The sequence below is a fragment of the Bos indicus genome, chromosome 11 (assembly GCF_029378745.1).
Source record: "Bos indicus isolate NIAB-ARS_2022 breed Sahiwal x Tharparkar chromosome 11, NIAB-ARS_B.indTharparkar_mat_pri_1.0, whole genome shotgun sequence".
Classification (NCBI taxonomy): domain Eukaryota; kingdom Metazoa; phylum Chordata; class Mammalia; order Artiodactyla; family Bovidae; genus Bos; species Bos indicus.
The window spans coordinates 70,803,760-70,817,454 of NC_091770.1; the positions used below are offsets into that span (position 1 = coordinate 70,803,760).

Consider the following 13,695-nt stretch of genomic DNA (forward strand, 5'->3'; position numbering starts at 1 on the left):
CTGGCTCAATTATTTGATAAATATTCAAATATCACAGAAAAACCTAAAAGTATCTATAAAGTTTTCTTCTCAGCTTTCCATTTAAAATAAAAGAGCCGTAACTGCTAAGTACAACATTAGAGAAAGCTATATTAATAGAAGTCCTTAAATTTCTTTGGACTTCCCTGGTAGCTCAGATGGTAAAAGCATTTGTTTGCCTACAATGTGAGAGACATGGGTTCAATCCATGGGTTGGTAAGATCCCCTGGAGAAGGAAATGGCAACCCACTCCAGTACTTTTGCCTTGAAAATCCCGTGGACGGAGGAGCCATGGACGGAAGCTTATAGTCCATGGGGCCGCAAAGAGTCGACACGACTGAGCCACTTCACTTTCACTTTAAATTTCTTTTATGGGGAAAAGTAACTTGATTTCTTTAAATGTTGAAAATAGGTGGCAGGATTAAGGGAAAAGTTAAAATGGTGTTAGCTGCTGCTGCTGCTGCGTCGCTTCAGTCGTGTCTGACTCTGTGCGACCCCATAGACAGCAGCCCACCAGGCTTCCCGTCCCTGGGATTCTCCAGGCAAGAACACTGGAGTGGGTTGCCATTTCCTTCTCCAATGCAGGAAAGTGAAAAGTGAAAGTGAAGTCGCTCAGTCGTGTCCGACTCTTCGAGACCCCATGGACTGCAGCCCACCAGGCTCCTCCGTCCATGGGATTTTCCAGGCAAGAGTACTGGAGTGGGGTGCCATTGCCTTCTCCGAAAAGGCAAGCACTCAAATCAAGAAAATGTTTCTATCAATAGTTTGGTAATTGACTAAGATGGAAACTCAGGCATGGTCTAAGGAACAGCCCAAGGCTTAAACTCTTTCATGATGAAATAAACCTAGTCTTTGCACAGAAGCAGGAAAATCTGGGAAGGGAGGGCCCTGAGGTCAGTGATTATTAGGAAGGTTATGTATGTCCTCATAAATCACTCTGCTATACACAGGTGGATAGGCAGATTAAAGGACAACTGCCCCTGTCCTTTATCTATTTTCCCTATGTATGGCAAATACCCACCTAGACCAGGAACTGAATTCCTCTATCAAGCTAGTGCCTACTGGTTATTTACATATACTTAACTTCAGAATGAATTTCTGCATTTTTAGCCTCCTACCTCACTAATTGTAGAATAAGGACTTAATTTCCATTAAAGCATTTTCATGTTATCTAACAGAGAAAAATCTGAGGTGCAGTGTATTACAGAGGATGAGGTGTAAAAAAAATTGCATTTCACCTACTAATAACCAAGACTTCAAAGGTAACCATATGCAATCTTGGGGGAAGGTGGAGAGTTTACAAAAAGAAAGGAGAGTTGTAACCTCCATCTCTCTGCTTCCTGTCTTCACCGATCCTCTATTTTCCCAGAAACAGTAAGTCTTGAAATGACTACTTCTAGCCACTAGAGCAGTGATTGCTGTCCAAGGGTATAAATTTGTATAGACTCAAAATTAAATCCTAGAAGATTCAACTGTGAATCCATATCCTCCACCACCACACCACAGTAAGCCTACTGACATTTGCAAACCATTTCTTCTTGCATCCCTAGAGCCCAAGACTTCTAGGATAACCTTTGTTTCAGAAACTGAGATTTTAATTATTTCTAAATATTTTGACATTCTTAACAGCTGCATTATTTTACCTGTTAGAGTTGCTTGAGAACATAGGATATTAGAACAGATATTCTATCAAAACAATAAATGTGGATAATAAGACATCAGAGGGAAAAAAATTACTTGATAAAATTTAATATCTTCCTCACTAATCCTAAATCTTAATATAATCCTGTCTCTAGACTCAAATGTAAATAGATTTCTAAATCCCAATAAATCCTAATCTTGGATTTGAACATTTATCAGAAAAGCCCTGTATTCAAATACAATAATAACACTCCGGACTACTTCTTCAAACTGTCAAAATTTCCCTCACCTGGAACTAACAGGAAAACCATTTAAATACTCAATCTCTGAACAATGAACCATCTTTATGCCTTCTCCAGCTTTTCATCTAAAAAGAAGCAAGAGGAGAGAAAGCAACCTTCAGCCTATCTCCCCTATTCCTCAACCTGCTTTTTCCAAGAGACCTGGCCTTGGGTTTACACATAACACTTGCCCTGCAGAAGCTGAGGTTGCCAAGATCAACTAGCACTTCCTTCAAAACTGCCTAACCTTTAGACTGCTGGGTCATAATTAAACAACTGAATCAGAAAAGAAGCTTTAAACAGTTTGGCAGTTCCTCCAAAGGTTAAACAGAGTTACCCATTGACAAAGGAATTCCACTCCCAGTTATATTACCCAAGGGAAATGAAAACATATGCCCACACAAACACTTGTACATAAACATCCATAGCAGTATTTTTCACAACAGCCCAAAGCAGGAAACAACTCAAATGTCCATCAAGTGACAAACAGACAAATAAAAATGTAGTACAGTCATACAATGAAATACTGTTTAGCCATAAAAGGAACGAAATACTGACACATGCTTCAATATAGATGAACTTGCAAAACATTAAAAACAAGCCAATCACAAGAGATCACATAATGCATTATTTCATTCACATGAAATGTCCAGAACAGGCAAAATCCACAGGAAGTAGATTAGGGATAACCTAGTGCTGGAGAGGAGTGAAGGGAAAAGGGACTTGTCAGCTAATGGGAACAGGGGTGTGTTTGAGAATGATGGGGAGAACTTTCTAATGTTGATGGTGGTGACTGATGGGTTGCACAACTCTGTGAATATACTACAAACCACTCAATTATACAATTCAAAAGGTGAAATTGCATGGTATGCGAACTGTATCTCAATAAAACTATTATTTAAAAAGGAGAAAGGAGAGACTTGGGAATTCCCTGGCGATCCAGTAACTGGAGGCATAGTGCTTTCACTGCAGGGGACCAGGATTCAATTCCTGGCTGGGGAACTTATATTCCACAAGCTGTGTGGTGCAGCCAAAAAAACAACAATAAAGCTTAAAAAAAGGGGTGGGGGGTAGGGCTTTAATATGGTTTCATTAATCTTCATTTTCCAAATCCATTCCTTTTCTTGACGTTCAAAAGGACACAAAAGACATAAACTTCCTATTTGCTTAGTCTTCCAGCTTAACTAAAAATAATCACAGCAGTTTCACAAATTTAGACATCTGATAGGTTGTGATTAAGTGAAAAACGGATTTATAAACAAAAATACACACATCCCAAGATTTTCATAAATACCAGGCCAAAAATACAAACACAATCATATTCTGTTAAGTTTTTGCTAACAGTCTACTAACATGATACTAACAGTCTACAATTTATCTTGTAATATTAAGTTTAGCTTTGTAGCAAAGCAAAAAAAAAAAAAAAAAAAACTGTAAGAAAACGTTTAAAAATTAACTCATAAAGCTACATAAACAATATTCTAAAGATGTAAAGTATCTGAAAGAAAAATGCATCGAAATTTCAACAAGTTATCTCTGGATCATGGAATTATGGGGAGGACTCTGGTTTTAATTCTTCACTGTTTCATATAAGAAATTCTTTCCTGTAAGAATAAGAATGCTTATTTTTATAATCAGAAAAGCATATCCCAGACACTGTTTTAAATGTACATGATACACATACATAATCAAATATATAATGGGCACATGTTAGTTATCATCAGCTGATACAGCCCAGTTTTTAAACACTTGGATCATGTCTGTATTTGGGAACAAAGCTAGCACAATCTTAACCACCCAGAAGCAGATTCCCAAACAAGCAGATTCTACTCATCCTATTTCAACTCCTCCAAAGTAAACTCAACATTGACAGTCTGAATAAAGCTCCCCAGGTGATTTCTCTATACTCCCACTGCCTTCCTAAGTCCTTTTGGAACTGCTCATCAAAGTAAAAAAGCTTTTAGTGGATTTCTCAGGATACTCACAGAAACTAGCTTCAATTTAAACAACCAGTCAAAAGCACGATGATAAACCCACAACAATGTAGTATCAGGGTCACTACAGCTGAGTGTTAGGAATCTCTGGCTTTGTAGTAAGTAAAACTGAATCAAGAAAATATATTGGAGGAATATGCACTGTCCAAACAATAAATCAGTATACTGTTTTGCATTAAATAATAACAACAAAAAAAATTAAATGTAAATGGTGCTTTGGCAATTCACATGATTTGCCCACCTAAGAAAACACAAAGCAACTCATAAAAATTTATACTAAAAGTGTTATAGCTGACTGGTAATTTGATGTAATAAAAAGAAAAAAAAATCGAGACTATGTTATGGAACTACAATCAACACTTTAAAATGAGATCAAGTATTGCTGATCAAGTTCTGTACCTTCCTTTAATACTAAAGACAAACCAAAAATTTAACTACAGCTATTCTGCTAAGCAACCTCACTTGAATTTGAGTTAAATTTAATTAAAATGTAATGTCACTGAAAATCAATTAATTTTTATTTGGAAACTAAAAAAAAAATTATTTCAAGACTAAAAATAACTACTTACTAGAAAATCCAAGTCTGTTTTGGATGTCTTTGGACAGGTCTAGATTTTGCAAAGGAGAAAGGAGCCTGGAGAATTTAAGAATCCCAGGGAGGCACTGTCAAAACTAAATATACTTCCCAGGATTAAGGAGCAAGTAATGGTACCCTTTACTGACAGAGAGCAGGCTGCAAAAGCTTGAAAATCACTTGTTTAAATTGGGAATTCCCTGAATGAAGAGACAGTGTCTTGTCTTTGCACTCCTGGTGACTGGCACAAAGCAGGTCAATAAATTCTTGCTAATTTAAAAGGGGAAAATGTCTGGAAAATGATCATCAAAAACCAGAACCGAACACTGATGTAATTCAAATTCACAGAAACAATCACTTCATAAAATCATCTGATTTAAGACGTCCCACATCAAGCATTTAAAAATACATAAGTTTATTCTGTCTTATGCCTATAAAGTATATAAATAAGTATATGGAAAATAAAAATGAACAAGTTGGATACAAGCATCAGATTTTTAAATATTTAAATTTACAAGCCAAGTTCATGGTGAGCATAAACTTCTCCCAAAGTTAACAAGATAATAAAAATTTTAAACAGCTACATTTCCCTCTCAGAACAAACAACAAATTAAAAAAAAAAAAAAATTCCCCCCTAAAGCAGATGTCTCACACCCAGCAAGATGTTCACATCTGTTAAAATCCACCAAGTCTTAAACAGTGAACACTGACTGCAGGCACCAGGGGGCCTCCCAGGAATAACTTGATAGTAAAGGAAAAAGTAAGTAAGAGTTCCTGGTAAAACTTTGCTTCTTATTCAGTCTTAAAAGACATTCAGTCTCACATCTGCAGCAAATTTACTGTAGTTTGTTACACAACCGGTATACACAGAAACTGATGAGATACCGACACTTCGGCCAAAAAAAGGAACTAGCGCCCTCCCTTCCGCCCCCCAACCATACAATCTTGTATGATGCTTTTCCATCACAGTAAGTACATACTGTTTCACTGTGAAAAACAATTATCTTCAGGAAATTCGAAAGCAAGTAACAACGTCTATGTAATCCTGCCACGGTTTCCGACAGAGAGGACTCTAAATCTTTTTTTTTTAATGGGTTAATTTGTTTTCTACACACTCACAAAGCAGTTAGTGATGACGCAAATGTTGGGATAAAGGCATTCGCGGGCAGAAGACCGCGATGGACTTTGAGTAATATCCTAGCCTCTCCATCTCTTCCTTATCCCTCAATCCCCAACCCTAACATAAACCTATCCAATAAAAACAGAAGGGCCCAGAAACTTCAAAAGCTGCGAAGACTTGTAAAGACCCTTTAAACACAACAGAGGCTTTACAATCGACCTTTTCTAAGTTTGTGCAGAAATTAAACCCTGCTCAAACCTGTTAAAATTCTCAAATCCGGAAACTAATCCCCACAGCAAACGTGTGTCTACATTATTTCTGGCGTGCTTCTTCGCCTCGGTCAGACCTGTTTTACTATTTTTCAAAGCTAAATTAGACATGGGAGGTACTCTCGCTAGTGTTATCTTCTCCCTGAATAGTTCGCCCTGTAGGATCATGTAAAATTTGCTGAACCGATCAGTTTTCCCACAAAGATTTAAAAAAAAATTTGTTTCTTTTCACTCCCAGAACAAGAATCGGGAGGCAGCCAAGGGCAAGGCACAAAGAGAACAGAGGAGAAACATACAATTCGCGGGCATACAATGCATCGGAGCACGCATCCCGACCCCCTCCTTCTGGAAAGGGTCACCCCACGCCCCGGCCGCGCGCCGCCGTGCGGGTCCCCGAAGGTCCGCGGGGCACTGCCCGCCCGCGGGGACAGCACCTCTCGCCCGGCCTCTCTCCCGGAGGCCGCTCCCCTGGCCCACCAGCTTCTTCGCCCCCATCCTCGGCGGCCGCCTCGGGGCGGGAAAAGCAGGGAAGCGGGCGTCGGGGGGGTGGGGGGATTGGGGGTGGGGTGTTCCCTCGGGCTCCAGCGCCTGAGGGACCAGGAGGGATAAGGGAAAGCGTCCCCTCCCCGCGGCCCGCCGGGCCCCGACTCACCCTCCAGCAGTCGGGTAATAAGACTGTCCACGTTCAGCTCTCCGTCCGCCATCTTGTCGGCACCAGACGCTCCTTCCCGGCAGCGGGAACAAGGGCTTCTCGGCGGCGGAGTCTGCGGCGACCGCTCGGCGTGCCCTCACCTACAAGTCACGCGGCGTTTCGACCCCAACTCCAACTCCCCCTTCCCCCGGGCCCTCCCCCCACCCCCTCCCCACCTAGCAGTGGAGCTCGCACACACTCGGAGGCACCCACGATAAATAAATAAATAAACAAGCGGAGCCCCCCACGAACCGGGCCGCGTCAGACCCAGCCGCCGCCGCCGCCGCCGCCGCCACCTCCTCCTCCTCCTCCTCCTCCTCCTCGGCACCGCCCAACTCCGCAAAGCTCACCAGCGCCGCCGACGGCCCCACCCGCAGCGCCACTCACTCCACACCGCCCTGCCCCGCCACCGCGCCACGCAGCCCCCCGCGCAGGCGCACGGCGTACTCCCCGCGCGTCCCCGCCTCACCCACCCCCTGCCCTCGCGCAATCGCACTGGACTCGGTTCTCCCGCCACCACCGCCGCCGCGCCGCACCGCCCCCTTCGCGCAGGTGCGTCGCCCTTCCTCGCCAGTTCCACTGCGCTGAATCTCGGCGGCTGCGCAAGCGCCCCAGAGGCTCCCAGGGTTTGCTGCGCTGGGGAAGCTCCCATTACGCAGAGCGCGCGTAGGCAGTGCTGACCTTCCCGCCTCCCAGCTGGCCAGGCTCCGGCGCTACGCATACGCGGTTGTGGCTGTTCCCGCCTCGCTTTTCTTTTTTTCGTTTCAGTCCCTGATTTGACAAGCAATTCCTCAGTAAGCGGGAAACGTGGACTGCTGTTACCCATGTTTGAAGCTGGATTTGTCCGTTTGGAAAACGAGAAGGGATTATTCTACTGGAAAAGTTTGACTTTGCAAATAAAGGGTTTTATAATCCAACGGTTCCACAAGGTTCGTTGCTAAGTGTTCGTGGATGAAATGAAGTGGGCCTTGGGAGGGTCAGCAATAAAAATATTTCACATGGTTCCCGCTGTCTGCTTTCTTTAGATCTCTTTCACATACCTTACGTCTTAAATTCTGTGGATACTGTTTTCCACAGTGCATTTAACAACAAGAAAAATACCTTCACTATATTGCTTAATCATCTACCGTGTGATTTTGCATTTATCTCCTACACTCGACTGAGAGTGAGTGAAGTAGCTCAGTCGTGTCCGACTCTGCGACCCCATGGACTGTAGCCTACAAGGCTCTTCTGTCCATGGAATTTTCCAGGCAAGAGTACTGGAGTGGGTTGCCATTTCCTTCTCCAGGGCATCTTCCCGACCCAGGGATTGAACCCAAGTCTCCCACATTGCAGGCAGATGCTTTACCATCTGAGCCAGCAGGGAAGTCGACTGAGAAGTTACACGGTAAACGCAGTTTATCTTTGTGCTTTCAGCTCCTGCCACATCTGGTAATGTATAAGAGAGGGACAAAGAAACACTGAGGCTCAGAAAGGTTGGTTGCCCGCCTCTTCTTTCCATCACATAATTCTGCCTCTAGAAAAGCAGGGGGAAGAGTAGCCACACAGAAGATTTAGATAAGCCAGAGTTTTTGGCCTGTTCTCAGAAGTGGTCAGTGGCAAAGTCTTTAATCATTCCTCAGGTGTTTGTCCAGAAACTTAAGATGCTGTTTCAAGCTCAGGGCAGTGCTCCCCCCACTCTCATATCACTAATAATAACTAACATTTTTGAGATCCCTGTATGTGCTCTGGCACGGTTTTAAATGTTATACAACATGTGTTATTTAATCCTTACACCAGCCCTATGAGGTAGGTACTATTATTGTCTTTACTTTGTAGATGGGATTTATTGAAACTCAGAATGATTAACTACCTAGCCCCATTTCAGTGGCAGATCTGGGATTCAAACTCAGGCATCTAGCACCAGTGTCTGCACTGTCAACAGTTGTGATATACTCCCCCTGTGATCTGAGATGCTTAAAAATGTGTGTGCTGTATCATAAACGTTGAGAACAGAAATCATAGGTGTTTTTTTTTTTTGCGGTGGGGGGGCGGGGGGGGGTGGCAGGGGAGTGAAGCATTGTCCAAACAAGAATTTTATGATGGTTCAGATGACTTATAGAGATAGGATTTCCTAATCATCAACTTCCAGATGTTCAAGCTGGTTTTAGAAAAGGCAGAGGAACCAGACATCAAATTGCCAACATCCGCTGGATCATGGAAAAAACAAGAGAGTTCCAGAAAAACATCTATTTCTGCTTTATTGACTATGCCAAAGCCTTTGACTGTGTGGATCACAATAAACTGTGGAAAATTCTGAAAGAGATGGAATACAAGACCACCTGATCTGCCTCTTGAGAAATTTGTATGCAGGTCAGGAAGCAACAGTTAGAACTGGACATGGAACAACAGACTGGTTCCAAATAGGAAAAGGAGTACGTCAAGGCTGTATATTGTCACCCTGCTTATTTAACTTCTATGCAGAGTACATCATGAGAAACACTGGACTGGAAGAAACACAAGCTGGAATCAAGATTGCCGGGAGAAATATCAATAACATCAGATATGCAGATGACACCACCCTTATGGCAGAAAGTGAAGAGGAACTAAAAAGCCTCTTGATGAAGGTGAAAGTGGAGAGTGAAAAAGTTGGCTTAAAGCTCAACATTCAGAAAACGAAGATCATGGCATCCAGTCCCATCACTTCATGGGAAATAGATGGAGAAACAGTGGAAACAGTGTCAGACTTTATTTTTGGGGGCTCCAAAATCACTGCAGATGGTGACTGCAGCCATGAAATTAAAAGACGCTTACTCCTTGGAAGGAAAGTTATGACCAACCTAGATAGCATATTCAAAAGCAGAGACATTACTTTGCCAACAAAGGTCCGTCTAGTCAAGGCTATGGTTTTCGCAGTGGTCATGTATGGATGTGAGAGTTGGACTGTGAAGAAAGCTGAGCGCTGAAGAATTGATGCTTTTGCACTGTGGTGTTGGAGAAAACTCTTGAGAGTCCCTTGGCCAGCAAGGAGATCCAACCAGTCCATCCTAAAGGAGATCAGTCTTGGGTGTTCTTTGGAAGGACTGATGCTAAGGCTGAAACTCCAATACTTTAGGCACCTCATGCAAAGAGTTGACTCATTGGAAAAGACTCTGATGCTGGGAGGGATTGGGGGCAGGAAGAGAAGGGGATGACAAAGGATGAGATGGCTGGATGGCATCGCTGACTCGATGCACATGCGTTTGAGTGAACTCCGGGAGTTGGTGATGGACAGGGAGGCCTGGCGTGCTGCAATTCATGGGGTCACAAAAAGTCGGACACAACTGAGTGACTGAACTGAACTGAACTGAATCCCATTTTATCTAGCTCTCTCTCCATTTCAAGATTTAGCATGTACATTGGTGGTGAACACAGACCAGGTGAAAATCTATTAGAGTGATCCTGTCGAAAGTAGTTTTCATTGACTCTTATTGCTGCCAGTTCATCCTGGGGCCTTTAGGGGTGAAGGAATGGATCCTCATCAAACTCTTTTATTAATGAACATTAATTTATACCTGTTTTATTCTAGAAGAAGGGATTTAAAGTAGCTTATATAAATAAGTGCAATGTGATCAATTAAAATAAGTACAGAGAATAATCGCAGAAAAGAAAGCTGAGGGAGAGATAATGGTAAAACCAGCAGTATTGTATGCAAAATGCATGGCATAAGGTCCTTTTGGTTTGCTAGGAATAGGTCACAAGTATGGTTCTAAGCTTTCTAGTGACCAGGGAAAATTGCAATCAGTCAGCAGCAAGAGGAGTAAGTGTTCTGGCTGAACTGGATCTGGAACTTGAGTAGACCTGATTATGGACTTGGATGCCTCTTTCCCAGATCTCTCCACAAGCCTGTAAGAGTAACAATCCTTTAGAATACTTAAATAAGTGTCTTTTTATCCTCCACTTTTCATGGGACCCATTGTTGTTAAGTTGACCAGTCATGTCTGACTCTTTGTGACCCCGTGGACACCAGGTTTCCCTGTCCTTCACCATCTCCCAGAGGTTGCTCAAACTCATGTCCCTTGAATCAGTGATGCCCTCCAACCATCTCATCCTCTGTCATCCCCTTCTCCTCCTGCCTTCAATCTTTCCCAGTATCAGGGTCTTTTCCAGTGAGTTGACTCTTTGCATCAGATGGCCAAAGTATTGGAGCTTCAGCTTCAGCATCAGTCCTTCCAGTGAATATTCAGGCCTGATTTCCTTTAGGATTGACTGGTTGGATCTCCTTGCAGTCCAAGGGTCTCTCAAGAGTCTTCCCCAACACCACAGTTCAAAAGCATCAATTCTTTGACACTCAGCCTTCTTTATGGTCCAACTCTCACATCCATACATGACTCCTGGAAAATCCATAGCTTTGACTGTACGGACCTTTGTTGGCAAAGTAATGTGTCTGCTTTTTAATGTGCTGTCTAGGTTGGTCATAGCTTTTCTTCCAAGGAACAAATGTCTTTTAATTTCATGGCTGCAGTCACTGTCTGCAGTGATTTTGGTGCCCAAGAAAATATAGTCTGTCACTATTTCCATTGTTTCCCCATCTATTTGCCATGAAGTGATGGGACAGGATGTCATGATCTAAGTTTTTTGAATGAACCCCCATGAAAGAGAACTTTGAACACTGTCCTCAATTAAGGTCCAATATATGCAGATACATGTAACAGATAAGGAACACCCAAAGTAAACGGAATTATACAGAGAGAAAGTGAGCACCTTAGAGAAAATACTACAAGTGGAGTAGGGCAGAGAGAGTCCAGTCTCAGCAGAGTTCTGGAAGTCAGAAGGGCTTGGAGAGTGGTTCTGAGTACTGCCTATAGGTAGAAGATGGCCCTTCACCCCTACCATCACCAGATTTTCTAGTGTCTTAGAATCCTGGGTAAGAAGGGACTATTATGGAAATGAAAGAGCTATATTACCAGTGGCCCAACCAACTTTCCTGTGGGATCTCCCTCCAAAAATATTACATGAGAATTAAAATCAGATTTCTTCAGATTTTGAAGTTTGACTAGTGTGTATACTATATATATTACTAAACACTTCTGCAGCTTTTGGGACAGCTCACTGTAAACTGAAATTTTTTTTAAAGAAAATCATATGAATATCTATGTCATATAAGGTAAATAAAGACTACATTATGCCTCATGTTAGTTTAGGTCAAAGGAAATTTGGAAAAGAAAGAAAGCATATAAAATCACCTATAATTTCACCAGCCATAGATAACCATTTTCTGTTTTCTTTCTGAATGCACATGAGTGCTCAGTTGCTTCAATCATGTCTGACTCTTTGCAACCCTATGGACTGTAGCCCACCAGGCTCCTCTGTTCATAGGGATTCTCCAGGCAAGAATACTGGAGCGGGTTGCCATGCTCTCCTCCAAGGGGTCTTCCCAACCCAGGGATCGAACCTTCATCTCTTATGTCTCTTGCATTGGCAGATAGGTTGTTTTTTGTTTTCTTTACTACTAGCACCACCTAGGAAGCCCTTCTGAATATATATATATATATATATATATATATATATATATATATATATACTTATTTATATAATATATAATTATTTTATAAATATATTTACTATATATACATATATAGTGGGTTTCCCCTGCTATCTGAAAGTAGAGCATTCCTATGCAATTACCCTAGGACATATCTTGCTAACAGACACACAAAATAAATCAGATAAAGCACAGATGCTCACAGACACAATTCAAAGTTGTGGCAGCCTGATTCTGAGATGCTGAGTATAGTTCCTAGGGAAAGAGCTTGGTGGTGCCTGGTGTGAGCACTGCCTCCATCACAGCCCACTGGAGAACTAAGGGCAAACACTATTTTTGCTTCTCACATTTTTGTAAAAATGAAAGTCCTCTTTAGATTTCTTTCAGTTAGCAGGAAAAGATACTCATGTAAGTCTTTCATAAAGTCAAAGTTGCATAAAGTGAACTTTCTTAAAGCAGGGAAGAGATAGATGAATGCCTATTTTATAAAACTGATCATGCTTCACTTCCATTTCATCCTACTTTGTTAAGTGATTTTTCATGCCACATTTATGTAAATCTAAGTTTTCAAAGTTAATTTAGACCTTAAAATGTAGGCAAGACATTGAGGACAGAGGAAGAGGCAAGAGGTGGAGATCTGGAGACCAGACAAGAGAGTGCTGCCGGCAGCAGCAGCAATAGAGGCAGTTGGAGCCACTGTGAGGATCAAGGGTAGGTAGTCCCAAAGAGACAGAAACCTCATTTAGCACATACTGACACTGACGAATTTCTTGGCCTGAGTATGAGCAGTGACCTGTGGGCAGAATGGGATCACCAGTTAGGGAAGTCAGCAGCTTAGAAACAGAGACACAAGAAAGCTGCCAGTGGTATAGGAGACATCAGTTGGAGCACTAACAATATTTGGTGGTCTCTGAAGAGCACCTGAACCTGGAGACCAGCAGATTTTAGAGCAGGGGACTAGCAGGTAGTAGTCCTGATTGCATGCAGAAAACTGCCTATCTTTCTTTCTGGACATGTGGCCAGACTTAGAAAAAGGATGAGGCTAAGGTCCTCCTCCTGGTGAGACCAGGATTGTTAATCTATTAATAATAGACTAAAGGGCAAACCATTAGCTAGACTCTCAACCCAGTAGGGCTTTAGATAATGGCGTGTCAGACCCAGTTGTTAAAATTTCAGGGAATTTTGCAAGCTAGTTGTCAAACAATCATTATTTAAAAAGTAAATTATATAGACTTACAATAAATATAACACAGACAAAGGTAATAATTACTCAAGATTCATCACATTCTATTTATGTTGCTACATCTTACTATTATGTATAGCCTAAAAGTTGTTAACATGTATCCATAAGGTGGAAATACTATATAATGAAATGCTATTATGCATCACTTTCCAACTCTACTTTCAGTGACATTATATTGGCCAAGGTGGGAGGAATATTTACACCAAGGAAATCAGTACATGCTATAAATCCAGAGCTTCTTTCCACTAGAAAACTAGTTGTTCAACATTTTTACCACCATGCCACTGGGCTTAGGAGTGACAACATGCATGTTAATATCCTTGGGTAATTCCAGAAATGTCTGTGGAGGGAAATTGGACTT

At 42.0% G+C, this 13,695-nt stretch overlaps 1 protein-coding gene across 2 annotated transcripts in view; it reads right to left on the reverse strand.

Annotated features, from left to right (window-relative positions):
- Positions 1–7,051, reverse strand: part of PPP1CB (protein phosphatase 1 catalytic subunit beta) — a 36,310-nt gene extending 29,259 nt beyond the window's left edge. Inside the window, exons 1-2 of one of the 2 annotated variants that reach the window (XM_070798947.1) lie at positions 6,939–7,051; positions 6,550–6,689 (exon numbers count right to left, since the gene is read on the reverse strand). In XM_070798947.1, coding sequence (XP_070655048.1) covers positions 6,550–6,601 — 52 coding nt within the window. In that variant the 5' untranslated portion in view covers positions 6,602–6,689; positions 6,939–7,051. Of the gene's footprint in view, positions 1–6,549; positions 6,690–6,840 lie in introns of both variants that reach the window. The other variant, XM_070798946.1, reaches the window with a different exon arrangement.
- Between the last annotated feature and the right edge of the window lie 6,644 nt (positions 7,052–13,695).